At 40.8% G+C, this 27,306-nt stretch overlaps 1 protein-coding gene across 2 annotated transcripts in view; it reads left to right on the top strand.

Moving 5' to 3' along the window:
- MAJIN (membrane anchored junction protein) overlaps positions 1–27,306 on the top strand; it is a 54,225-nt gene that overhangs the window by 23,060 nt on the left and 3,859 nt on the right. The window contains exons 1-7 of one of the 2 annotated variants that reach the window (XM_060404086.1): positions 13,966–14,071; positions 19,696–19,741; positions 22,450–22,525; positions 22,702–22,827; positions 23,692–23,723; positions 24,020–24,111; positions 25,661–25,724. In XM_060404086.1, coding sequence (XP_060260069.1) covers positions 13,971–14,071; positions 19,696–19,741; positions 22,450–22,525; positions 22,702–22,827; positions 23,692–23,723; positions 24,020–24,111; positions 25,661–25,724 — 537 coding nt within the window. In that variant the 5' untranslated portion in view covers positions 13,966–13,970. Of the gene's footprint in view, positions 1–13,965; positions 14,072–19,695; positions 19,742–22,449; positions 22,526–22,701; positions 22,828–23,691; positions 23,724–24,019; positions 24,112–25,660; positions 25,725–27,306 lie in introns of those variants that run through there. The other variant, XM_027959749.2, reaches the window with a different exon arrangement.

Raw genomic sequence — 27,306 nt, 5'->3', positions numbered from 1 at the left:
TTTTTTTTTTCTGGAGTTAAATATTGATACATGCAACAACATGGATAAATTTAGGGAATTCACTGACAGTCCAGTGGTTAGGACTCTGCTCATGGGATGGCCAGAAAAAAAAAAAGAAAAACAAACATGGATAAATCTAAATGCATTTCAATAAGAGAAACAACCTAATTCCTGGTTACACACCATGAGACTTCATTTATATGGCCCTCTGGAAAAGGCAAAACTTTAGGAATGAAGGACAGGTTGCCAGTGGTTGAGGGTGAGAGGAAGGTTTAACTGCATCTTGAGGGAATTTTTTAGTGTGATAAAATTGTTCTCTATCCTGATTTATCCTTCAGTCTAAGCATATGCTAAAAATCATACACATACATCAGAAATAGTGAATTATATTATATGTAAATTTTTAAAAGTTGGTTTTTCCACTAGTCATGTATGGATGTGATGCTGCTGCTGCTGCTAAGTCGCTCCAGTCGTGTCTGACTCTGTGCGACCCCATAGACGGCAGCCCACTAGGCTTGCCCGTCCCTGGGATTCTCCAGGCAAGAACACTGGAGTGGGTTGCCATTTCCTTCTCTAGTGGATGTGATAGTTGGACTATAAAGAAAGCTGAGCGCCGAAGAATTGATGCTTTTGAACTATGGTGTTGGAGAAGACTCTTGAGAGTCCCTTGGACAGCAAAGAGATCAAACCAGTCAACCCTCAAGGAAATCAGTCCTGAATATTCAATGGAAGGACTGATGCTGAAGCTGAAACTCCAATACTTTGGACACCTGATGTAAAAAACTGACTCATTGGAAAAGACCCTGATGTTGGGAAAAATTGAAGGCAGGAGGAGAAGGGGACAATAGAGGATGGACTGGTTGGATGGCATCACTGACTTGATGGACATGAGTTTGAACAAGATCCTGGAGTTGGTGATAGATAACGAAGCCTGGTGTGCTGCAGTCCATGGGGTCGCAAAGAGTCGGACACGACTGAGCAACTGAACTGAACTGAAGGAAAAAGAATCCCAGGGAACAAGGCAGTCCTCAGGCCCAGAAGGGGTGCCCTCTCCCACTGTCTCATCTCTGCAGTCAGTATCTCTTCCACTTCTAGCTCCTTAAGCAGGGTCATCAGCCCATACAACTCTCCTGGTGATTCACCAAAGCACACTACAACCTTCACATCTAGGTGACACACATCCCCATAATGACAGCTGACTTTGGCTTGTTCACCAAGGTATCCCTAAGGGCTCAGAACAGTGCTTGTATAGAAGTTACTCAACAAATGTTTGTTGATTGAGCAAATATTTAGTAGCTCTTTATCTCACTGGCTCCAAATTCCTAAATCCACTCTAAGTTAAATACTCACTTTAGCCTCCCCACCTTGTCCAATAATGTCACTTGCTCTAATTCCACTCCTAGAATTTTTGGCACTTAGCATTCCTGCTCAGGTGTTGTGTCCCACGAAAGGGTCTCCTGTTGTCTCAGGTAAGAATTCCTTCAGTAGCTGTATGCCTACAAAGGAGAAAAGGAAAGATATATCCATCCAAATGCAGAGTCCCAAAGAATAACAAGGAGAGATAAGGAAGACTTCCAAAGTAATCAATGCAAGGAAATAGAGGAAAACAATAGAATGGAAAGACTAGAGATCTCTTCAAGAAAATCAGAGATACCAAGGGAATATTTCATGCAAAGATGGGCACAATAAAGAACCCAAATGTTATGGACCTAACAGAAACAGAAGATATTAAGAAGAGGTGGCAAGAATACACAGAAGAACTATACAAAAAAGATCTTAATAACCCAGATAACCATGATGGTGTGATCACTCACCTAGAGCCAGACATCCTGGAGTGTGAAATCAAGTGGGCCTTAGGAAGCATTACTATGGATAAAGCTAGTGGAGGTGATAGAATTCCAGCTGAGCTGTTTCAAATCCTAAAAGATGATGCTGTGAAAGTGCTGCACTCAGTATGCCAACAAATTTGGAAAACTCAGCAGTGGCCACAAGACTGGAAAAGGTCAGTTTTCATCCCAATCCCAAAGAAAGGCAATGCCAAAGAATGCTCAAATTACTGCACAATTGCACTCATTTCACACATTACTGCTCAAAGTAATGCTCAAAGTTCTCCATGCTAGGCTTCAATAGTATGTGAACGAAGAACTCCCAGATGTTCAAGCTGGATTTAGAAAAGACAGAGGAACCAGAGGTCAAATTGCCAACATCCACTGGATCATAGAAAAAGCAAGAGAATTCCCGAAAAACATCTACTTCTGCTTCATTGACTACACTAAAGCCTTTGACTCTGTGGATCACAACAAACTGTGGAAAATTCTTAAAGAGATGGAAATATCAGACCACCTGACTTGCTTCCTGAGAAACCTGTATGCAGGTCAAGAAGCAACAGTTAGAATCAGACATGGAACAATGGACTGGGAAAGGAGTACATTAAGGCTGTATATTGTCACCCTGCTTATTTAACTTCTAGGCATAGTACATCATACAAAATTCTGGGCTGGATGAAGCACAAGCTGGAATCAAGTTGCCAGGAGAAATATCAATAACCTCAGATACGCAGATGGCACCACCTTTATGGCAGAAAGCAAAGAGCCTCTAGATGAAGGTGAAAGAGGAGAGTGAAAAAGCTGGCTTAAAACTCAACCTTCAGAAAACTAAGATCATGGCATCCAGTCCCATCACTTCATGTCAAATAGATGGAAAAACAATGGAAACAGTGACAGATTTTATTTTCTTGGGCTCCAAAATCACTGCAGATGGTGACTGCAGCCATAAAATCAAAAGAGGCTTGCTCCGTGGAAGAAAAGCTATGACAAACCTAGACAGCGTATTAAAAAGCAGAGACATGACTTTGCCAACAAAGGTCTGTAATAGTCGAAGTTATGGTTTTTCTAGTAGTCATGTATGAAGGTGAGAGTTGGACCATAAAGGCTGAGCACTGAAGAATTGATGCTTTTGAGCTGTGGTGCTGGAGAAGACTCTTGAGAGTCTCTCGGACCGCAAGGAAATCAAACCAGTCAATCCTAAAGGAAATCAGTCCTGAATATTCATTGGAAAGACTCATGCTGAAGCTGAAGCTCCAATACTTTGGCCACCTGATGCGAAGAGCCGGTTCATTAGAAAAGATCCTGATGCTGGGAAAGACTGAAGACAGGAGGAGAAGGGGACAACAGAGGATGAGATGGTTGGATGGCATCACCAACTCCATGGACATGAGTTTGAACAAGCTCCATGAGATGGTGGAGGACAGGGAAGACTGGCGTGCTGTAGTCCATGTGGTCGCAAACAGTCAGACACAACAATAAGCTGCATGCCACTCTGGGCCCTCAGCGTGAGCCGGTGGAAGCAACCCTGGCCTCATTACTAAGGATAGAGCCCAACACGGAGCCGGCACTCTCCTTGGACAGGGAGAAATGCCAGTGGGCCACATGGGCTGAGAGTTCACCTTGGACCCACCAAATGTTGCTTCCATGCCTCGATAGCAGTGTATGTGTACATATGTGTCTGCCAGAGAGCACTCTGGTTCAGTCTCATCCCTTCATAGTGTTTATGTGTTCCTTTTGTTTCCCTTGACACTCCATGGTTGTAGATGACTGGTAGTGGGGTGTTCGGTCATTTGGGGTTGTAATAATGCCCCAGGGGTTTCTGGAATCCCCTGGGTTTTTGTCTATTTCCCTCTAAGCTGGTTGAAACTGAGGGCTATTTATGTCCAAACAGTGGTTACTTCCTCTGTCCTTTATCCCTGGCCAGGGGACCTCCTCCACAGGAAATCTTCACATACATTACACAGGTGGTCATGTAAGACTCATGACCTTCCTTACCACAATCTTAGGTACAAACAATGTCCAGGTAAATAGATAGAAAGTAACCAGCACAGGTACACAACAGTTTTCTTCAGGCTCTCAGCAGACTGATTCCTTTTCCCTGCGTTGACCCCACCTCTACCCAAAAAGGTTTTTTTCTGTTGGTTCCCAGGCCTGGAGAGTGCAAGGGATGTGCACCCAATAGTGGCCTGAAGGTGCCCTGTGCTGGGACTCAAGCTGTATCCACTTGGTCAACTTTTACTGTGTCAGTCAAGGTCAGAGCTACATATAGGTGGCTCAAGAGCTAGGTCTGCCTCCAAAGTGTTCGTTTCAGTCCACACAGTGTATTCAAGTTTTTCAACTGTTGCCAACATTTTTATTTAAAAAATAATTTTATTTATTTTTGGCTGCACTGGATCTTTCATTGCTCTGCACAGGCTGTCTCTAGTTGTGGAGAGCAGGGGCTACTCTCTAGCTGCCGTGCACTGGCTTCTCAGTGTGGTGGCTTCTCTTGACGCTGAGCACAGGCTCTCCGGTGCGCGGCCTTAGTTCCTGGCTCCTGGGCTCCAGCGTGCAGGCTCAGTAGTTGTGCACAGGTTTAGCAGCTCCAAAGCATGTGGGATCTTCCTGGACCAGGGACCCAACCATTATCCCTGCATTGTAAGATGGACTCTTAACCACTGGACCACTAGGAAAGCCCCGCCAACACTTTGGGAGATTTCTCAAGAAAATCAGATTGGATATTACCAGGCCACACTTCCCTTCTTTCAGTAGGTGACTGGCTGGCAGATGCCCTTTTTGGATGGGGTAGGCATCCTCCTCGGATCTAGTTTCCTGTCTCCCTCCTGCTCCCACTTCTTTCCTCTCTTTCCTGCCTTGCTTTCCCAGGCCCTTGTGGAGCACTAGCTGATAGTAGATGCTCAGTGGTCCTGAGTATGAAAAATACACAAGACTCAGCCGTCAGCATATGGAGTAGGCTTTAAAATGGGGTGGCCTTACGGTAGGGGGAGGTATTCCATGCAGAGGGGATGGCATGAACAGCAAAAATGGAGATTGGAGAATGCAGGACTACAGGGATAAGAGTTGTGGCCGAGGGGTGTCTCCCAAGTAGGCAGGTCCATTATCAGGAACTCAGGACACCCACTGGATGTGGGACTGAGGCGTTTAATAATTCACAAGGCAGTCAGAATTTGATCAGCAGGAAGTGGATGGGAAGGTGCTGGGCTTTGGAGTCACAAAACCTCATCTGAGTGTTCAAGTCCTTGCGTGTCCACAAGTCGCTCCTGTTTCCTGGCCTCTTTAGAACTGGGATATTAATAACTGCTGTACAGGACAGGGGTGAGGGTTAAAAGAAGCGCGTGTACGGAAAGCGCCAGCACGATGCGACACACAGTAGGAGCTCCGCGGTCCACGGTACCAGACCCACCCACGCCAGGCACAGAAAGACCAACGGGAAGAGGAGCTCAGGAACCAGGGAAAGACACGGATTCTGTGCTCCCGCGGGCTGGCCGCCGTCCTGGGTTTCGGTCTCACGCGACCCCCGGGCAGCGTCTCAGCGGCGCGCACGCGCAGACCGTGGCCCAGGCCTCGGAGCGCGTCTACCTGGCGACCTGGGTGCGCAGTTGCGCGTGCGCTGAAGGCCTGGTCTGCCCGCGGCGAGAGTTGAGTTGTGGGCGCGAGGGCGAGCAGGTCAGCAAGCCAGGCTTCGCGCGAGGTCGGCGCCCGCTCTTTTTAAAGAACAGACTTTAGTGGGTACCCTGGCCGAGGCCAATTTGATGAGGCACGAAGAACCCTTGTAAGAAAGCGCCAGGCCGCGCCTGGGAGGTCCTTGGGTCTGAGGTAACAACTGGCAGCGGCCTGTTTCTCTAGTGAGGTTGGCGCCTTTCTCTGAAGGAGATTTCGGGCCCAGTCCCCATTCCGCAGCCGCCTCCTGAGGCAGCCTTAGAAGCCCCGGGCCCCTTTGGACGCTCAGCGCTGGGCCTCGTGGTTAGGGCGGCGGCCTGGAGCTCAGGTCCGGGTAACCAAGTGAGCAGGGATGGAAGACGGGCAGGCACCGAACTATAGACACCCTTCCACAGGCGAGTGAGCAGGGCGGAGGTGAAGGAACCCCAGGGAGAGTTCTTGCAGCCACACCACACCCAGCACGAAGTGCTGCCTCTGGCACAGATTCAGGCTTCTGAGCCCCCCAGCGCCCCCTCACCACAGCCTCTTAAAAAAACAAAGCTGCACGCAAAAGCCATCATTCTGGCTCATAACCATCCTCTAACTCAGGCTTAGGAGTTGGCGTGAAAACATGACTTCTTTCATCGAAATATGTCTTGTCACATCATGTCTTAATGATTTGAATGAATTTCTTGTTTTCAGATGCCTGACTGAATCTAGGAAGTAAGTATCAATATTTGACTCATAGCTCTCAGTGAGATCTCTCTGTTCAGCTACTCAGGCCCTTGAATCTTGGCATCTGGGAAAGGTATACTTGACCCTATGTCCTTGACTTTTCTGAACATTAATTCCTTAATCTGCAGATAGTAAACCTACCACAATATCCAACAGCCTACCTAGAATGTCTAGATATCTTGTGGGCACCTTAAGGCTGAGCATATCCCAAAATGGACTCAATTATCTTCCCTTCAAAAACTTACTTTCTAAGGCTCCTTTTTTGGCAGCGGGGGGGTGGGGGGGGTGGGGGTAGGGTGGGGGGGTGGGGGGGTGGGGGTAGGGTGGGGGGGGGGGGGGGTGGGGGTAGGGTAGGGGGGGTGGGGGGTATCTTTATTTTTCAATTGTTTGTTCAAGCAGCTCACAATCCTTGTCTGGACTTCTTCCTTACCCTATCAAGTCACCAAATCATGACTAGATGTCTTCTAAACCAGACCACTTCTCTTCATCTCCACTCTCATCACTATAAACCAGGCTATTATCAGCTTCTGCCAGGAACCACAGGAGTCTCCTAACGGAGCCTCTTTCATCTGTTCTGGTTCTGGGTTATTTCCTACATTACAATCAGAGGGCTTGTTTTGATTTTTTGGTTTGTTTGTTGTTTTTTTTAACCCACAGATATGTGATCATGTCATCTCTTTATTATGCCCTTCAATGCCTTCTGATTGTTCTTTGGATAGACTTCACAGTTCATAGCCTGGCCTATGAGGACGGCTCTCTTTCCTTCTCTATCTGTATTTTCTCCCTGGATGATCTTACTGTTCAAATAGCTTCCAATACCATCTTCAAATACCATCTAAGCACTGATAACTCAAGTTTATATTTCTATCCTGATTTCCACTCCTTGCATACCAAGAGACCACCCCCTTGACACATCCACTGGGATATCTAACAGGCCTCTCACGCTTACACAGAACAGAAAGAGAATGGCAAATTTTTTTTTTGGTGGCACCAAGCAGCTTATGGGACCTTAGTTGCCCTGCCAGAGATTGAACTTGGGCCTTTGGCAGTGAAAGCCCAGAGTCCTAACTGCTGGACTGCCAGAGAATTCCCTAGAATGGCAAATCTTTTTCTTCAGAATTCTTCTCCATCTCAGTAAAGGGTATGTACCATTACCTGTCTGAATAGCATAGGCCAAAATCAAGAGCCATTCTTGATTCTCACATCTAGTCCATCAGTCTAAAATATACCCCCAATATTACTAGTGACTGACTACTAAGACCTCAAAGTCAGAATCTGAAGCATCTTTCTGCTGAACTACCATAACTCTTCAATTCATCTTTCTCTTGGCAGGCAGAGTACTGTTTCTAAAGCATAAATAAAGTAATTACACTTCTTTTTAGGAGACCTGGGTTCAATCCCTGGGTTGAGAAGATCCACTGGAGAAGGAAAAGGCTACCCACTCCAGTATTCTAGCCTGGAGAATTCCATGGACTGTATAGTCCATGGTGTCGCAAAGAGTCAGACAAGACTGAGCAACTTTCACTTTCACTAGCATAAAATTGCAACTCTACAATGGCTGGCAGCCTTTATATGATCTGGCTCTTGTCTAGCTCTCTGACTTCATTTCTTTCTACTCAAGTCTTCATTCTCTGTGCTCCAGTGACACTGACCTTTCTGTCATTTAACTACCAGTCATCACAGGGCACCTGTGCTTGTTTTTTCCTGCTTGGAATGCTTTTCCCCTTGACTTTGTCGTTTCACTTTCCATTAAACCCATAAATCAGTTTAATCTCTTCTGAAAGACCTTCACTGGCCACACTAAAGCAGTCTCCCAGTCACTCTCTACTACAAAACCCTGTTTTATTTTCTTCATAATACTTACAGTACTTCAAATTACATTGATTTATTTATGTGTTTATTATTGCTCTCCAAACTTCCTGAAATCTAAGCTGTTAAGGACAAAGAATCATGTCTTTCTTATTACCTGCTCTATCATTGCTGAAAGAAATACCTGGTACATAGTAGGCTCTCAAATGTGTGATGACTCACTGTTTATCTTTGTAGTCTTAGTTTGTCACACTTCTTGCCAACTGTGTTCAGAAGTACTATACTTCTCTCTCTTGAAATGACAGCAGTCTCTCTCAACTGAGGACTGTTGTATCTGCTTTTCTTGTACCTACATCAGACCCCTCACCCACCCGCCATTTGTGTCTTCCCCAACTCATACTCATCCTTCAAATATGAGTCACTTACATAAAGTTCCCTGACTTCCATTCTAGGTTAGGATTCTCTGTCATGTTCCTTTGTCACCCTGTCCTTTTTTGTAGCAGTCATCATCCTTAAAATTATTTGTAAGTTCTTTTCAGGCAGTGACTGAGTTCTTATTATTCCCCACTTTATCTCCAGCAGTTAAGTTTCTGGAACATAGTTGATATGCAGATAATTGTGAACTGAATGAATAAATATTGAATGAATACAAGATCGAGAGGATCAAATCAGATAAAAATTAGGAGAGCATTCAGTATAAGTTAGCTGAATCTGCCCTGCCTACTTCAATAGATGTTTTTGAATCTTATAAGATAGGGATAGATGGGAAAAGCGTTGTATAAACTGAAAGTGCTTTTATAAATCTAAGATTTTATTTATCAGATCCCTATGGTCTGATGATCTTTCAAAGTGCTAAATTTTATGTTTCTTAGCAGTTATGCCTGATTCTGTTATTTTAGAGTTATACTTAGGTGGTAAAATATAAAGATATAAAGAATTGAGGCTAATATTGAGTCTAGGATAATTCATAAGGTAACTATATTCTTGACACCCTTAATTCAGTGGGACTACCTTGCTTTAGCAATACATCTGTGTTTTAGTCTTGCTCTTGATGTATGACCATGGTCAAATTAGATGATCTCCTCATGTCAGCTTTATCTTTTTGTAAACCTAGTGAATATAATTTTTATCTTCCTAGTATCTCACCAGAATTAAAGGCAGTAAAATATTTCAGATTTCCTGTGTGAAATTTGCTCTCTTTGTGTAAAAAGTAATATAGTTTTTTATTAACTTCGTTTCTTCAGAATCTACCATTTTTTCATGCCAAGAACAAAGCTGTATATTTTAGAAGCTTGCTTTTCACACTTTCGTCTGTCTTCTGTCACTAAGACCCTTGAGATATGTATATCAAGGACTCAAAGTTTATAGCTCAAAACTGCAAGAGATGCTTCTTTCTCTTTAGCTAAGGATATTCTTTTCACCATTTGCCCTTCTGAAGGTACTGATGCTTTTTTATCATTTAAAAATCTTTGCAGGTACTGCTTCAGGGCAATTCACCCAGTGGTGTAACCAAAAATAAAATATCCCTCATTGCCTGCAATTTTACATCCAAATGCTTTTAGGATTCCTGGGATTAGGATTTTTAGAGTTCTGCAGTGAATTCAGTGTGATATGAATGCTAATAGGTTGATCTTCATGTGGTGGTTTAGTCATTAAGTTGTGTCCAACTCTTGTGACCCCTTGAACTGTAGCCTGCTAGGCTCTTCTGTCCATGGGATTCTTGAGGCAAGAATACTGGAGTGGGTTGCCATTTTCTTCTCCAAGGATCTTCATGTAACAAGCAACAACTAATGGGCAGGGTGGTGAGATTAGATACCATTCTATTGCTTTTTCCAAGTAAGGAGCAAAGGCCTAGACCTATTGACCAAAGATAATTCTTCCATTAGCTTTTAGGATGGTTAAAATGAAAGTGGAAGAGCCATTTAGGTGTAAAGAGTAACTTAAGAAGTTGACTTAATCTCCTTTCTGCCCTATTGAGTTGTTCACTAAGGCCTTTTGATTTCATTTCAGGACACCTTCCTATCCCTTTGTTAGAAGATTTAGTTACTTCTCCCCTCCCAAACAAAACAAAACAAAATCTGACACAGTTCCAGTTGCAAATATATTTCTGAATAAATGCCAGTGATGTTTTAAAGACTGTGTCTTACCAGAAAGAGTAGGTAGAAGTCTAATGGGAAAGAATGACATCAGTAGGCATAGAAGAATCTTGGGTAGTCTTAGATCAGCTCTTCTTGTCCTATATCTTAACTCTTGGATTTGTTTTGCTTTTAAAATGGCTATTCCTTATTGAATAACCTATGCATAGAGCACTGCAATAAGCAATTATACATGCAGTATTTCATTAATCATCCTAGTCACCCTGCAAGGTGAGGAAACTGAGAGTAGTTCCTTTTGAAAATAGAGCTCAAAGACAAATGTGAAAGAAACCCTTTATATCCAAAAATATAATCCTAAGAAGCTTTAATCTGGAAATGCTGCACTTTGGCTTGATGTCTTTGTACCCAAATTGAGGGTGCTATCCAGATTTATGCAATTGACCAGGGTTATAGATCATTATAAAATAATCAGGTGATGTGTTATGGAAAATGTATCAGCCAAAGGATTCAACAATCTTGGGGGCTAATCCCGGTTCCATACTGAGTTATGTTACCTATAGCAGTCATTTCATTCTTTGATGAATTCACTTCTTTTTGTCTCCTCTGAAATGAAGGGCACTTCAGCTATAGGCAGGCATGAATCTCATTGGAAATATAGGTTTTCAGAGAGTTTGGATCTATTTCAGCAAAGGCAGGCAGACTTTTGAAACTAGCCAGGGACTTCTGAAGGTGAAAGGAGAAGCCAAGCTTCTGTCCTCAGCCTCAGTTCTAAAACTTGGATGTTGGATTCATAGCATGAGTGGGATTTCCCTGTTTTTTTCCTTTTGGCCCAAACTCTAGTGGTCACAGAGCCTGTTATGTTAGACCTGCTCAGTAAGTGAATTTTTAATGAATGCTTATGAAAGCTCTTTTATTAACACTGAGGTGGGTTTTCCCATCAAGTATCACCAGATATATTTAATGCCAGTACTTCTGTATGATCTTCTCCTTCAGCTTCAGTAGTCTTATCATTATCTTCATATTGCATTCAGCACTGATTCAAGTTCTGTATAGTGACCCAAATGTTTCTTTATGTGAGACAAACTAGTAAAACCTTAAAAAACTTTCCCTTTCTAACATCGGTGCCTATGTGTCGTTTAAATCTATTATTGGGGAATTTCAAGGAAAAAGTCTTAATTGAGATTTGTCAGATTTTGTACTGATACTAAAGCTAAACACTTCTCTTGAGTTTGCTTTTCTAATAAAGCATTAAGAGAGAAACTTCAAATATATCAAAAGAGCTAATGTTAATATAATTACCCAGCATTTATGAAGTGCTTTTTACAGCATTATTTCATTTAATCCTCACAGAAATTTCAGGGATAAGTGTATTCCCCTTTTAGAGATGTAGAGATTGAGAAATGAAAAGGCTAAGTGACTTGATTAAGGTCAAATGACTGTTAAGAGGCAGAGCTAGGACTCAAGCCTTGGTCCTCCAATTCCAATCCTGCGTCTTTCCCACTATCCCATATTGCCTGTAACTTCTCTTCTTTTGTTTTAAAGGCATCATGTTTTATGATCACCTAAAATTGGCTGAGACTCTGACCTTTCATCTGTAAGATCTCATCAACTTAATGATATATTCCTGGGACATAGTGTCACCATGACTGCAGTACTCATGTTGGAAAATAACCTTGTGAATCTTTGAACCACTGCTACTATGTGGTTGTTTGGGATTATGCTGTCTAATCTTTATTTTCAAATAGAATAATTAGTGTGTGGTGTTTGTTTCTGAAGCAGGCAGGCAGCAATTAACAGGAACAGGCCCCAGCTAGAAGAGGATTGTTTTTACTTCTTTCAGCTAGCCAGCTGTAGCACAGCACATGAAGTTTCCTCTCTGGATTGTCATTTCCAGCAAATGTTCTTCATTTCCTTTGCTCTGATGGCCCCAGTCCTCAGTCTGTGGAGAGAGGTGACTGCATTTTAGAACCCTCTGAATAATTAAGGGCTCAGTTTTTGTGACAGCAACCTAAGTCTCATCAGGTGGTCCCTGCCTACTTGGTAAAGTCATCTAGCACCAAAAACACTATCAAATCTAGCGTGGGTTCTTGCCATGCCTAGGGCATGGAGAATGTGCAAGTTTTTCTCAGGATGTGAACAGTATTTCCCCTCTGGTAACTTTGAAGTTGGCACCAACTATTTCTTTTCACTTTTGAGTGCAGTTCTAGTCTAAATAGTCTCGGGTTTTGGCTCCAGCCTCCTGTCATTCTAATCCCAAGCAGCTAAGATCGGACACTGGGATATCTCTTTACTGGCAGCCCCAGACTTGAACTTTGGAAATTGTGGGAAATGCCATTCTTTGGGCACATAGATCTTCCAACTGTACATATTAGAGTTCTCCCTGCTAAGTAGGCTTGGAATCAGGGTAATGTGGAGGAAAGAATAATGAAAATAGTTCTTTATGTGCGTATAATATGTTAGTACTTGCAAAATGATTTTATAGTCATTATCTTGTTTTGTTTTGTTTTGTTTTTTGCTTTCTAATAACCCCAGGAAGCAGCGTGGAAAAGTGGTTAAGACCATCAAGTCTCAGTTAACACTGCCTCAGTTTGAATTCCAATTCCAAAATCCATAGCCATAGAAAACTTACTTCATCTCTCAGTACTTCAATTTCCTCATCTATCAAATTTAGACTACTTACTTCATAGGCTTTTTGTGAGAATTAAGTAAGATCTATATATAAGGTACTTAGAATAGGGTATGACAAAAAATTGTTGTTAGTTGTTATATACATAAGTTGTTATTATTGTATAAATAATAAAACCAAGGCCCAGAAAAACTATGTAGGGATAATGAAACTGAGATTAAAACATAAATTATTCTTACTTTGTGCTTGTTCTGTCTACCTTAGCTCAGCTGCCTCTGAAATCAATACCTTGCATTGTATATAGGTAGATTTGATCCTAGAAACTCTGGACCTTTTACTCTCATTATTTATTATTTAAACTTCCATATGAAGAGACAGAAAGTACAAGGCTCATTATCTCTACCTTACGAATAAAAAGAGGCATAGAAAAGCCCTCTGAGTGCATACCAAGTGCTCTCTTGGAGTGGAAGAGGCATGCCATATTTCGTTTTCCATTTCTTCTGAGTTTCCCACAGAGAGGCCCTTAAGTGAGTAGGAATAGGAAAAGTAAAAGAATAGGGGGCACTCTTGGGGCTCAGGGTCCTCTCATAAGTGGTGAAGAAGAATAGTTGAGAGGTAGGGAAAATAAGGCACTCCTTGGCAAGACTTTAAAACATTAGTATACATCCTTATCTGCTGCATTGGCTGTAGCAGGAAGGTGTGCTAATTCCTAAACGTCATAGAAAATTAACAGCAGAGGCGTTCCTAATTGCCTCTTATTGGTGCATCCTTTGAACTGTTTCATTATTTGATTTGAGCCCTCTTCACATTGGCCTAGGTTCCAGAGAAAATGGGGGCAAGGGATGAGAACAGATGCAAGAGATATTTGGGAGACAGATTTAATCCTATCAAAAACCCTGTTATCATCAGATGTTAGTATCATTAGTCTCATGGAAAAGAAGTAATTTGTACAAGATCATAAGGTAAACAGCAAAACTTTAACTTAGGTCTTCTGACTTCAAATATAAAGATTATCTCAGAATATCATGTATCCTCCCCATGCAGGTAGGGAAATGGTCCAGGTAATTAATATTAGAACTGAGCCTGGGACATAGGCAATGATACTGAAAACTGGACATTATACTGATGAAGAGATGCTACAGATGGAACAGGCTTTATTTCCAGTACATAAGGAACCATATTTAGCTTTTTTGTAATTCTTTAATACTTTTATTTTATTTAGGTTACTGTTTGGAAGCAATGAGTTTAAAACCTTTCACCTACCCATTTCCAGAGACGAGATTTCTTCATGCAGGACCCAATGTGTATAAATTCAAAATTAGATATGGCAACAGCATCAGGTAATTTTAAAACTAGAAGGGCAGCCTTTACAAACACAGGTTAATACATTCCCACAGGTCATTCCTTCTCTGCCTTCACCAAGTCCAAGAGACTGGTTGAAGCAGCACCTTGTAGCTCTCTTTTCCAAGTATGTTATGTTCTATATATTTATTATTCATATAAGTTTTAAAATTAGTAATAGCATACCTTTAGGGCAGTGGTTCTCAAATTATCTCAGGACCCCTTTGCACTCTTAAAATTGAGGCTTCCAAAGAGTTTTTGATTAAATGAGTCATACTTGTCAATATTTATCATGTAAAATCAAAAGAACAATCTTAAATAATTACTAATTAATTTAAAAATACTATAACATTTTATTTAAAATAGCCATATTTTTAAAAAATTAATAAGAAGATTGGCATTGTTTATATTCCTGAGACTACCCCAGGAATGCAAGGATAGTTGGATATACAAAAATCAATCAATATAATACACCACATTAATAGACAGAAGGGAAAAAAGACCACATGACCCTCTAAATGGATGCAGAAAAGGCATTTGACCAAATATAGCACCCTTTTATGATAAAAAATACTCAAATTAGGAATAGAGGGGAGCTTCCTCAGATGGTAAAGCATCTGCCTGCAATGCGGGAGACCCAGGTTCGATTCCTGGTTTGGGAAGATCCCCTGGAGAAGGAAATGGCAATCCACTCCAGCACTCTTGCCTGGAAAATCCCATGGACAGAGGAGCCTGATAGGCTACAGTCCATGGGGTCACAGAGAGTCAGACACGACTGAGCAACTTCACTTTCCTCAATATAAAGTCTATATATGAAAAACCCACAGCTAACAGCATACTCAATGGTGAAAAACTTAAGCTTTTTCTCTTAAGATCAGGAACAAGATAAGGATGCCCACTTTCATCACTTCTGTTCATCATAGTACTAGAGTTCTAGCCAGAGCAATTAGTCAAGAAAAAGAAATAAAATGCATACATATTGGAAAGGAAGAAGTGAAACTATCTCTGTTTGCAGATGACGTGATCTTTCTTTCTTTCTTTTTTTTTTTTCTTTTTGGCTGCACCACATTGCTTGTGAGATCTTAGTTCCACAACTAGGGATTGAACTTGAGCTTTTGGCAGTGAAAGCATGGAGTCCTAACGACTAGACTGCCAGGGAATTCCTGGCATGATCTTATATGTGGAAAAACCTAAAAAACCCACACAAACCAACAAAAAAGTGTTAAACCTTATCAATGAATTCAGCAAAGTTATACTAAATCAACATCAGTTGATTTGTATACACTAGCAGTAAACTAGCAGTAATTTCTGAAAAGAAAATTAAGAAAACAATTTTTCTTACAATAGTATCAAAAAGAAAAAATTCTTAGCAATAAATTCAACCAATGAGATACAAAACTCACACACTGAAAACGAAAAAATATTTCTGAGAGAAATTAAAGGAGACCTAAATAAAAAGACCTCCGTGGGAATTCCACAGTGATCTAGTGGTTAGGACCCAGCATTTCCACTGTCAGAGCTGGATTTAATCCCTGGTCAGGGAATTTAAGATTCCACAAGCCATGCAGAGAGGCCAAAAAACTTAATTGATTGATTAGAAAAATGTCTGTGTTCATGGATTGGAGGACTTAATATTGTTAAGATGGGAATTCCCTGGCAATCCAGTGATTGGGACTCTGTGCTTTCACTGACAGAGGCAGAGGTTTGATCCATGGTTAGGGAACCGTTAATAAGATCCTGCATGCCCTGTGGTGCAGCCAAATATATATATTGTTAAGATGAAAACGGTACTCAAGCAATCAGCAGATTCAATGTAATCCCTAGCAAAATCCCAATGGCACCTTTTTTTGCAAATGTACAAACCCAACCTAAAATTCATATCAAATTTCAAGGGATCCCAAATAGCCAAAACAATCTTGGAAAAACAGATTTAAAGTACTCATACTTGCCAATTAAAAAACTTCCTACAAAGCTACAAGTAATCAAAAAGTGTGGTACTGCATAGGGACAGACATATAAACCAATAAATAGTATAGAATTGAGAGCCCAGGAATAAAACCTCACTAACATCTATGGTCAATTGATTTTTGACTAGAATGCCAAGAGCATTCAATGGGAAAGAACAGTTTCTTTAACAAATGTTTCTGGGAAAACTGGATATCCACATGCAGAAGAATAAAGTTAGACCCTTATCTTACACAATATACTATAGTTAACTAAAAATGGATCAAAGACCTAAATAAGAGCTAAAACTAAAACTCTTAGAATAAAACATAGGGGCAAATCTTTATGACTTTGGATTTGGCAGTAGTTTCTTAAATACAACACCAAACATACAGGCCTCAAAAGAAATTAGATAAATTGGACTTAGTTGATTTTATAAAATTTATATGTCTAAGAACCCTACTAACAGAGTGAAAAGGAAAACCACAGATGAGAGAAAATATTTGCAAATCACGTATCTGATAAGAGCTTAATATCCAGAATATATAAAGAACTACAACTCAACAACAAAAGATAAACGATCCAATTGAAAATGGACAAAGGACTTGAATAGTCATTTCTCTAAAGAAGATATACAAATGGCCAGTAAGCACATGAAAAAATGCTCAATATCTTTGGTCACTAGGAAAATGCAAATCAAAATTGCAATGATATACCACTTCACACCTAGTAGGATAGCTATAATTAAATAACAAAACAACAGTTGTTGACAAGGATGTGGAGAAATTGGAACTTTCATACATTGCTGGTGGGAATATAAAATGATGCAGATACTGTGGAAACTGGTTTAGCAGTTCCTCAAGAAGTTAAAATTACCATGAAGTGAAGTCGCTCAGTCGTGTCCGACTCTTTGCGACCCCATGGACTGTAGCCTACCAGTCTCCATCCATGAGATATTCCAGGCAAGAATACTGGAGTGAGTTGCCATTTCCTTCTCCAGAGGATCTTCCTGATCCAGGGATCAAACCCGGGTCTCCCGCACTGTAGGCAGACGCTTTACCATCTGAGCCACCAGGGAAGCCCTTACCATATGACCATATTACCATATGACCCAGCAATTTCATTCCTAGGTATATGCCAGTCACAACAGGGTAAATCTTGTATGATTCTGCTTATATGAAATATTAAAATAGGAAAACTCATAGAGACAGGCTGGTAGAGGGAAGAATGAGGAGTTATTGTTTAAAGAGCACAATGTTTCTATTTGTGGAAATAAGTTTTAGAAATAAGATAGTGCTGACTGCAAGCCATGGTTTTGAATGTAATGTCATATGGAAAAACCTGAATGAAATTTTTGGCCAACCCATTAATTAATGCCACTGAATTATATACTTAAAAAAATAGTTAAAATGGAAAAGTTGAGGTTATATATATTTTACCACAACTTTTAGATGTATAATATTAATTTTAAAATAATGATATACCTATTAAGTTTTAATATATTTTTATTTAAAATAACTATATACTCCAGTATTTTTGCCTGGAGAATCCCATGGACAGAGGAGCCTGGCAAGCTACAGTCCATGGAGTGGCAAGAGTCAAACACAACTTTGTGACTAAACCATATTTTCTAAAGCAAAAAATTAATGGGAGGATTGACATCACATTAAATTTCTCCAAATCTCATTAATGTCTGGCTTAATAAAAAACTGCTAGATTATCATATTTGCTTTTACATTTAATCTGTTGTGGATTTTTTCTTTTGGTTGAATTACATGAAAAATTCAGCTTTACGTATATACGTAGCTTTACATATATTTGCTGACAAAGGTCCATATAGTCAAAGGTGTGGTTTTTCCAGTAGTCATGTATAGATGTGAGAGCTGGACCATAGAGAAGGCTAAGCACCGAAGAATTGATGCTTTCAAACCATAGTGCTGGAGAAGACTCTTGAGAGTCCCTTGGACAGCAGGGAGATCAAACTAGTCAATCCTAAAGGAAATTGACTCTGAATATTTATTGGAAGGACTGATGCTGAAGCTGAAGCTCTAATCCTTTGGCCACCTGATGTGAAGAGCCAACTCATTGGAAAAGATCCCGATGCTGGGAAAGATTGAGGGCAGGAGGAGAAGGAGCAACAGAGGTGGTTGGACGGCATCATTGACTCAGTGGACATGGGTTTGAGCGAACTCCAGGAGATGGTGAAGGACAGGAAAGCCAGCATGCTGCAGTCCATGGGATTGCAGAGTTGGACACTACTGATCAAATGAACAACAAATATTTGTAATAGGGAAAGGTAGGAATATATTAATAATCTTCTCAGATCATTGTGGATATTCTTCCTTGGCCCTGCATCAAAACTTGACAAATAATAGTTGTTTATTTTGTTTCTTTTTAATTTTTATTATTTATTTAAATTAAAAAAATATTTTTTAAATTTTGGCTGCACAGCACAACTTGTGGGATCTCAGTTCCAGGACCAGGGATTGAACCCCAGGCCACAGTAGTAAAAGTGCCGAGTCCTAACCACTAGACAACCAGAAAACTCAGTTTCATTTTTAAAAAATATAGTAGTTTTTTAAAGGTTAGTTGCAATGTGGAATCTGAAATTATATCACTGTACTTTCTGATCTCTGCAACATTAAAATCCATTGGTCTATCGTGTTCTTTGAAAGCTGATCTATCCTTTACCTAGAATGATTTTGTAACCTGAAATGTTTCTATGGTCGCTTGGAAAATATTGTTTCACATGCAGATTGTTCAAATGTCAACACACTTCATTATACAGTGTCAAAAAACATATTTGCTAATATCACTACCAATCTTATCAGAAAAATGTCCAAGTATTTGGAACTTGTCAACCCCACAGTGGTGGATAAAAATTTTTTAAAATTTGAAATTTTACTTGAAATCCAAAAATTTATCCTTAACCACAAATACTGTCAGTTTTATTGATAAGCTCACTGTTCGCCTTTGAGAAAATGTCTGTCCCATTCCCAAGTCGTGCAGATACTTCTCAAGAGAACCATGATCTTCTGGTATGCCGCAGAAACGCTTTATCCATACTTCCTTTTTTATCACAGAGTATATTAAAAATCCATTATTCGGGGGGTGAGATTTACAGAATTATTAAGGCTTTACTTCTTCCTCTAACATATTAAATGGAATTGAAATTTTTTTTTCCTGTGTGGTGGCAAAGATGGCTACAATTGCTAGTACAGTTTAGTGCAACTGACTAGATCTGTGCTAAGGCACCAGCATTTTCACCACCACAGATTTTGCACTATGATACAAATGTCAATATAGTGAAAAAGGCAAGTAATATCTTAGTATTATTATGAAACTAACTTTGCCCTTGGAGACTCTTTGAAAGGATCTTGAGGACCCCTGGAGGTCTACAGATTACACTTGAACTACTGGTCTAATCAATTATTAACTTTAACGGTGGAAATGTCAGGTCTTGGCAGGGTAATGGAGAAGATATTTTGGTACAGCTTGTACCAGTTTTCTGTCTACACCACCTAGTGAGCTCTTCTTCCTTTGAGCACTGGGTCAGCACACACAATTGTTATTTAGTTATGTTCCCTTAGCTCATTGGAAATGTCACTTTTTACTAGAGTCTGTTGTCTCCAGAGCTTTTCTTCTTGGCTTACTTACTTCTTGTCTGTTTACCTTCTAGAGGAGAAGAGGTAGAAAACAAGGAAGTCATCGTCCAGGAGCTGGAGGTAGGGAAAGAAGCAATTTCTGGGAATGTTGTTTTTTAAGCTGAGGATGCATCCCTATTTAGATTTTAGTTGTTTCCTACAAACTTAGTCACAATCTCCGCTTGATTATTTGACTTCTCCCTGCCACATTTCTTCTGCAGAGAAAGGTTACTGTTTTTCCAGGGAAATTAAAGCCTATACTCTTTCTCAATTTTCCTAGTTGAAGTGTCAGCACCTTTGAGGCTAAGAGTGATTTTGTTTCCACTAGAGTTCCCAGCCATGGGCAGCTGTCTTTTGTGGTAGCTGGCATAGAGAAAGCATCCGGAGGACTGCTGCCTTCCAGGGCTCTGGGAAACCTCACCATCCCAACCACTGCCTGGTACTTGACGTCCAGGAAACTCAACTGTAAATACACAGACAAGGCTGCTGTGTCTTCATTTTAATTGGAAACATTTGTATCTGCTATATTTCCACTTCATTTTCATTCCTTTCCTACCCAACTCTAATGGCTTTAGATTCTCCCTCAAGAAGAAGAAAAAGAAGGTGAACAAATTTGTAAACTGGTGAAAGCATTGGACAAGGAATTGAGAGTTCTGGGGCCTGGCCCCTATTTCTAGTCCTGGCTGAACCACTAAGAAATGTGTGAGCCTTAGCAAATCACTTATCTCTCTGGGTCTTATTTGCCTCATTCATAATATGAGAGTTTTAAACTAGTGTATTCTTTTCTAACTTCATGACTGAGTGATCTATGACTGTTGTGATTTATAAAGACATATGCTGCCACATTTCAAAGAATTTGAATATAATTGCATACACAAATGCAAAACTGTGAAACCAAAAAGTTGAGTCAAAGCCTTAAAGGTACTCTTTAGCTATGTGTTGAAAAATACATTAGGATCTTTGAGGACCTCGGAGGCATCATTATAAATAGCAATTATTTTAACATAGTACCATGACAGTTTTCTGCTTATTTTAATTATGAGTAGAGCAAAATTTATTTCACTTTGCTTCATTGATATGGGCAGAGTAAAGCTCAGCGCAGTAAAATATTGCAAACATAGTCTTTAGAACCAATAAAACCTGGATTTGAACTCAAGTTCTGCCTTCACAGTACAATTTTTGGGAAATTTGTCTTCCTTATCTGAGTCTGTTTCCTTACCTGTCAGTAAGATTGATAAATAGTATCAGTTTTCAGGATTGTAGTGAGGATTAGAAATAGACGTATGTGGTTCTTGCTGCACAATAGTTCATCTAATGGTAGCTAGAGAACACTTATATACACTTATAATCATATAAAAATGTTGTGTTTTTTTTAAACATTTATTGATTTATTTGGCTGCACAGGTCTTAGTTGCAGGATCTTCAGTCTTTGTTGTAGCATGCGAGCTCTCTGTTGCAGCATGCAGAATCTAGTTCCCTGACCAGGGATCAAAACCAGGCCTCCTGCAATGGGAGTGTAGAGTTTTAGCCACTGGACCACCAGGGAATTCCCTAAAACTTTTTGAAGTGCTTTTTATATGTTCTTTCTTCTTTTTTTTTTTTTTTTCCCCTCTCATTAGTTTTGAAGCAGAAGTTATCCTTTGTCATTCACTTAGAAAACATGTATTGATAAGCAGTTTAGTCTAATGGTTAGGAGTGTAAGCTCTGGAGCCCCACTGCCTGGGTTCGTGTCTTAACTCTATCATTACTAGCTGTGTAGCCTTCCGTAAATCACCATACCTCTCTCTGTCTTAGTTTCCTCGTCGGTAAAAAGAGGATAATAGAAATCTTTTATCTTAAAGAGTTCTTGAGTACTGGTAAGTGCTTGGTCATGTCAGACTCTTTGACCATATACTAATAAGCATAGGTTAATTAGAGACTAAATAATTAAGATTTAAAGACAGTAGAAGAAAAGGTTTGACATAAACAAAAACAAAATAAGTACATATAAATAAATACCAATATTATTCATTGGGGCTCTCCTGGTGGCTCAGATGGTAAAGAATCTGCCTGTGATGGGATTCAATCCCTGGCTCGAGGAGATCCCCTGGATAAGGGAATGGCTACCCACTCCAGTATTCTTGCCTGGAGAATTTCATGGACAGAGGAGCCTGGTGGGTTGCAGTCCATAGGGTCATAGAGAGTCCAACAAAACTGAGCAACAAATTCAGCATCTATTTGTTGAGGACCTGTTATGCTTCATCCACTGTGGTAGAGAAGGGATGCTAAGATAAATCAGGTATATATTCTACTTCAAGAAGATTTCTTAGTAAAGAAAATAAAAATATGTACATGGAGGGAATTCTCTGGCAATCCAGTGGTTAGGACTCAGCACTTTCACTGCCGGGCCAGAGTTCAATCTCTGGTCAGGGAATTAAGATTTCACAAGCCTGGAGGCACAGAAGGGGGGAAAAAAAGATGCAAGGAATATAGTAAAGGCCCAAGGCTAACTACTGTGAAATTTGAGACCTGTAGTTAATTTAACTTGGGAAATCAGGGAAAATTTTGTGGAGGAGATGGCTTTTGAGTTGTGCCATAAGAGAATAAGTGGAATTTAGTCATATGATGTTGGACTAAAAGGGTATTTCAGGCCAGAGCAGAGGAGTGGAGAAGTGGAAGGTATATTCAGGGAACAGCAAGTAGTTGGACTCTAAAAGAGTATGGGCTATGTGAAGAGCAGTGATAGAGATAAATTGATAGGCTGGCTGAAATTAGTATTAAAGTTATTTCACTTTTTTTTTTTTTTTCAGGATTCTATTCGTGCGGTCTTAGGAAACCTGGATAATTTACAGCCATTTGCTACGGAACACTTTATTGTATTTCCATGTATCCTTTCTTTCCTGGGGGGAGATGAACTACAATTCACACTGTAGATTTAAGTGGAAGCAGCAAACCCGTGCAGTTTGGAGGGTAGGTCAAGGAAAGGAGATGGAGTCTTTCCTCTAAAACAGTACTCAGGGATTCATACTGGCTACATCCTCACTCCTTAGCACATTTCCCAGATAAAAGCAAATGGGAAAGAGTATCCCATCTGAAATTCAAACATGGGGAAGCTGTCTTGGTCCCTTATCCATTTGTTTTCACTCTGTACGTGGAGATGAAATGGTTTCATGAAAATCTGTCACCAGGTAAGTAGAACGATGTAAGTGTAGGTAGAGGAGAAGGAAAAGGGGGCGGTTGAACATCCGCAGGTTAGCAGTGCTGAATGTGGTGAAATAGCCAGATCGAGCCCCCACACTGACACTGCAGAAGTCAGGAGCATGTCCTCCAAGCTAGACTGCCTGGTTCAAATCTTGGTGGATTTGCCACTTGAGTGTGTGACCTTAGATAAATTACTCAATCTTTGTATGCCTCCTTTGTGAAATGGTGAAAACTAATAATAGTCATTGAGTTGTTGAAAATATTAAATGTGTATGGGGAAATGGAAAGTACAGTGTGACTTAGGGTAATAACTCAATGAGAAATAACCTATGATATAAATAATTCCTTCCATTTTAGAGTATTTAATGACTTTCCTCTTAGTAATATCTTAAACATATCTCCCAATTTTTAATCTCTGGGGGCCATTGTTATTTTTACAAATAGAGGGACAAGGAGACATCTACCAGTTTGATTTGGGGGAAAAAAAAAAAAGTACAAAGGCATTATCTCAAAATATCTCAATTCATTTGTCACCGATGCCATAAGTTCTGCCTTTTTTCTTTCATAATAGGGATCATCCCCGTTTAAGTGACTTATTGTTATAATAGTATCTGTGTCAGACTTTTTAGATGACACCGTGGAGTCACCTCTCACCACATCATCTCCACATGACTTGTAGGTGACAATAAAATAAGGGAGGAAAAAAGTTCGGAGACACAGTATTTCTAGGAAAACTGATAACCAGGTGAAAGGGAAAAGGTCACACACCAAAGTTTTATCTAGAACCAGTTCTAAGAAGTCAATGAAGAAACAGCCTTGCTTCATTATGATATTCAAATTTCCTATTGTAGGAAAATCAATGAATAGCAGTCCTCTTGGGTTGGTAAGTTTGCCTTTTCTTTATGAAATGAAAATTGCCTTTATTGCTTCTTATCTCATGTTTTGCTCTTGACTCTTCTGTTTTGCCCCTTGGTTGTTGCCCAGGTCCAATAAGGATTGTATACTCAAGAATTTTTTATCTTCTTGGCTAGATTTCTGAGACTCTGTCTATCCTTACTTAGAAAGCTGATGTTAGAAGCTGCCTTTGGCAATTTATAGATGGGCAGTTCTCTTCACTGTGCCCTCATGTGAGCAACTCTGGAAAAGGAAAAGTCTCAGGAATCTGGTTCCTCTCTGAAGGTCCTGGCAGAGAGGAAAGCAGCAGAAGCCATGCTGAAGAAACGAAAACGCAGAGAAGTGCCCAGCTCCCCAGCCAGGCCAGGGCTGGACAGGTCAGTGGTGTTGGGTGAGGCACTAAACCCTGCATTCTAGTTAGGCCTTGCCCTCTGTTGGGGTGAGTCACTCTGTCTCAGGGCTTTATTCATAGCTGCTTATTCGGGTGGGTAGACTAAGGGAAGGAAGCAAGTTGGTATTTGCAATGTAATTTGCAAATCTACTTCCTCAGCAAAGTAGAATGCTTCTGTTCATTATCCTCAGTGAGGACTGAGGGAATTCCCTGGTGGTCCAGTGGTTAGGACTCTGAGCTTCCACTGCAGGGGCCACAGGTTCCATCCCTGGATGGGGAACTAAGATCTTGGTGGCTCAGGGGTAAAGAATCCGCCTGCCAATGCAGGAGACTCAGGTCTGATCCCTGGGTCAGGAAGATCCTCTGAAGAAGGAAATGGCAACCCACTCCAGTGTTCTTGCCTGGGAAATCCCATGGATAGACGAGGCTGGCAGGCTACAGTCCATGGTGTCTCAAAGAGTCGAACAGGACTGAGCAACTAAGCAACAACAAGCCGAGCAGTGCAGCCAAAAAAGAGAAAGAAAAAAGAAGACACTCAGAAGGCATAAGATATGAAGGCCCACAGCATTATACGTGAACATAGAGAAAGCCTCAGAAGAGTGAGAACGAATAAACTATAATCTTAGTTTATGCAGTGAGCAGTATATTTTTGTGCCTGCTCTCACTTTTCCAGCAGGTGTGGGTGGTTGTGTCTGCTGCATGCGGAGCCTGTGCAGCTTTTGGAACTCTACCTTAAGAGGTAGTACAGGCCGAAACATAGATGTCTGTAAGAGGGTATGCCTCAATTACTGGCTGAGGTGCTGCAAATTACGGGGAGTGTTGAGCACAACTCTTAACATGTTGAAGTTACTATTGTAGGGGCTACTTATTTCTTCTTTTGATTCTCTGTCAGGGACAGAATGAGTCAGTAAGACAATTCAGTTTTTCATATTAACACCCACAGAGAGATGCTGGAATAATCCAAGGTGTGGTTTGCTTCCCAACGCAAAGTGCTTTCAACTCAGGTTCACAGAAAGCAAGTGTTCTTTTCCTGGTATTATGTGGGCACCAAGACATGCAAGGGCAGTGAGGACTCATGGGGCTGTGAGGGTAGGCCATACAGGAGCTGACACCTACACTGTCCAAATGCACGTGTCAGTGAAGAGGCGGGAAATTCCTTCCCCAGACAGGTGGGATGTGAGGGTGCTTGGAGGTATGAAGCTTTGCTTGGTTCTGTTTGACTGAATTTTTCACGGAGAAGGGGCCTCATATCTTCCCTTTCTCTGTGTTTTGATGCCCAACTAAGTATTTCAAAATCCTGCTGTCGATCACATTTTCCCTTTCTCAACCCCTAGATCCCCAAGTGTCTCAAATTGTGATTCTGCTGTGAATTAAAGCAGCACCCAAAGAGAATTTGGCCACAGAATTTCTTCAGGCCAGGAGTGGCATAAAAATAGCCAACCTGCTGAAATATTCATCTGGGATACTTTTGCTTGAATGTGATAATGTTGCCACTGCCAGTAATGTTTCTTGGGCTTTCTTTCCTCCCACTTTAGGGCCGAGATGGGGACTTCCAGTCAAGGGCTCAGCAAAAAGAAGCCCCCTGTGGAAACCAGGAGGGTATGCACCAAAATGGAGACTTCAAGACTCTTGGCTATTTCTGTTTGGTTACGAGTCAGGATTCCTTTTACCAGCACATCTTGGTCCTAAGTACAGACTGAATTCACTGCACTCATTCTGGAAACCTCAGACAGGTTTCCCTGTGTGCAGAGCAACTTTCAGCCATCCACCCTTGCCACAGCCTGTCCTAAATGTAGCTGCATAATACACACATCGATGAATCCTTTTGTTAAAAAGCCTTCTCTTAGCTTAAAGAGCTGCTTTTTTATACTCTGCAGTTGAAAAAGAAAATAGGTCTGTTGAGTTGAGGTGAGATCCAGTGTAGAATTTTTTTTCGAAAGCTTTTTGCCCTCATCTGCACTGGAGTCTGAGTCTGGGAACATCTAATTTTTACAGACAAAATAGGTTAGTATCAACACAGGATACTGGTAAAAGAAAACTTCATTCACAGCAGTGATGGGTCGGCCTCAATAATACTTGATTCATTTTGTGAGGTCTGTTCTCCGTTTAGATATTCATACATCTGCTACTCCTCCATTTTAGGGCTTCTTTTCCATAATAGTCCCTAAAATAATGCCCTTTTTCCTTGAAATAGCTGTTATTTGTGACTTTTCTTATTTCTCCACCACAGCTACAAAGCAGTATTTCCTAGCTCACCTCCCTCACCTTCCCAGGATCCAAAACATGATCAGTTATTGAGTAAACATTTATATAGTCATTCATCAGCAAACATTTATTGAGTGTCTACTGTGTGCCAAGTACTAGCAAGCACACTCTCCCCCAACAGTGCTGAAAATGTAAAGCTGGGCAGACAATTTATGATAAGTGTGCTATGAACAGGAATAAAGGAAGCCCAGGGGACAAAGGGACCACAAAGGAGAGCCTCACTGAGACGAAGTGGATGTGAGAGAGAGTTCCCAGAGTAGCTCAGGGTAGCGCCAAGCACTTAGGCCAAGTGGAAAGAGTATAAGAGTGCAGTGCTTTTAGTGGCCTACTGGAGGGGTCAGCTCAGGCTGCATCCTAAAAGGTCTTAAAGCCACCTTCAAGATCACAGGAATTCCCTAAAACATTTTTAAGCAGAAAACTGATTTTCATTTCTAAACAATTCTGTCCCGTTTGCCAGGCATTGTGTTAGGTGCTGGAGTACACACAAACATATAAAATCTAGTTTTTTCCCAGGAGTTCACCATTTAGTTGGAGTAGAGTGAACCCTTAAAGATGAAGACCTCTGCCTCTGTAGGCAGGGGCAGGGTACAGAGCCATGTTATTATACCCATGGCCAACTGGCCCATGGAGTGATTTCAGCAGATGGTTTCCCTCTCTATACTCTCATCCTTTCAAGAGGGAAGAAGAAGAATTTATAAAGTACAAGAAGAGTACATGAAGCTCTGGAGAACAAAGACACTTTATACAACCAAGATAATTACTATTAAAGGAACACTTCCCTCACTCTACCCTTTTTACTTTTCTATTCTTAGTCTGACGCATCATCTCCCTCAAGAACCCACAGTTTCTTAACTCAACATAATTACCTTGTCAACCTGATACTGGGTTAGAAAAAAACTCTGAGAAAAAAAGAAAA

The sequence above is a fragment of the Ovis aries genome, chromosome 21, assembly GCF_016772045.2.
Source record: "Ovis aries strain OAR_USU_Benz2616 breed Rambouillet chromosome 21, ARS-UI_Ramb_v3.0, whole genome shotgun sequence".
NCBI lineage: Eukaryota > Metazoa > Chordata > Mammalia > Artiodactyla > Bovidae > Ovis > Ovis aries.
This window is presented reverse-complemented; position numbering and strand designations above follow the sequence as displayed.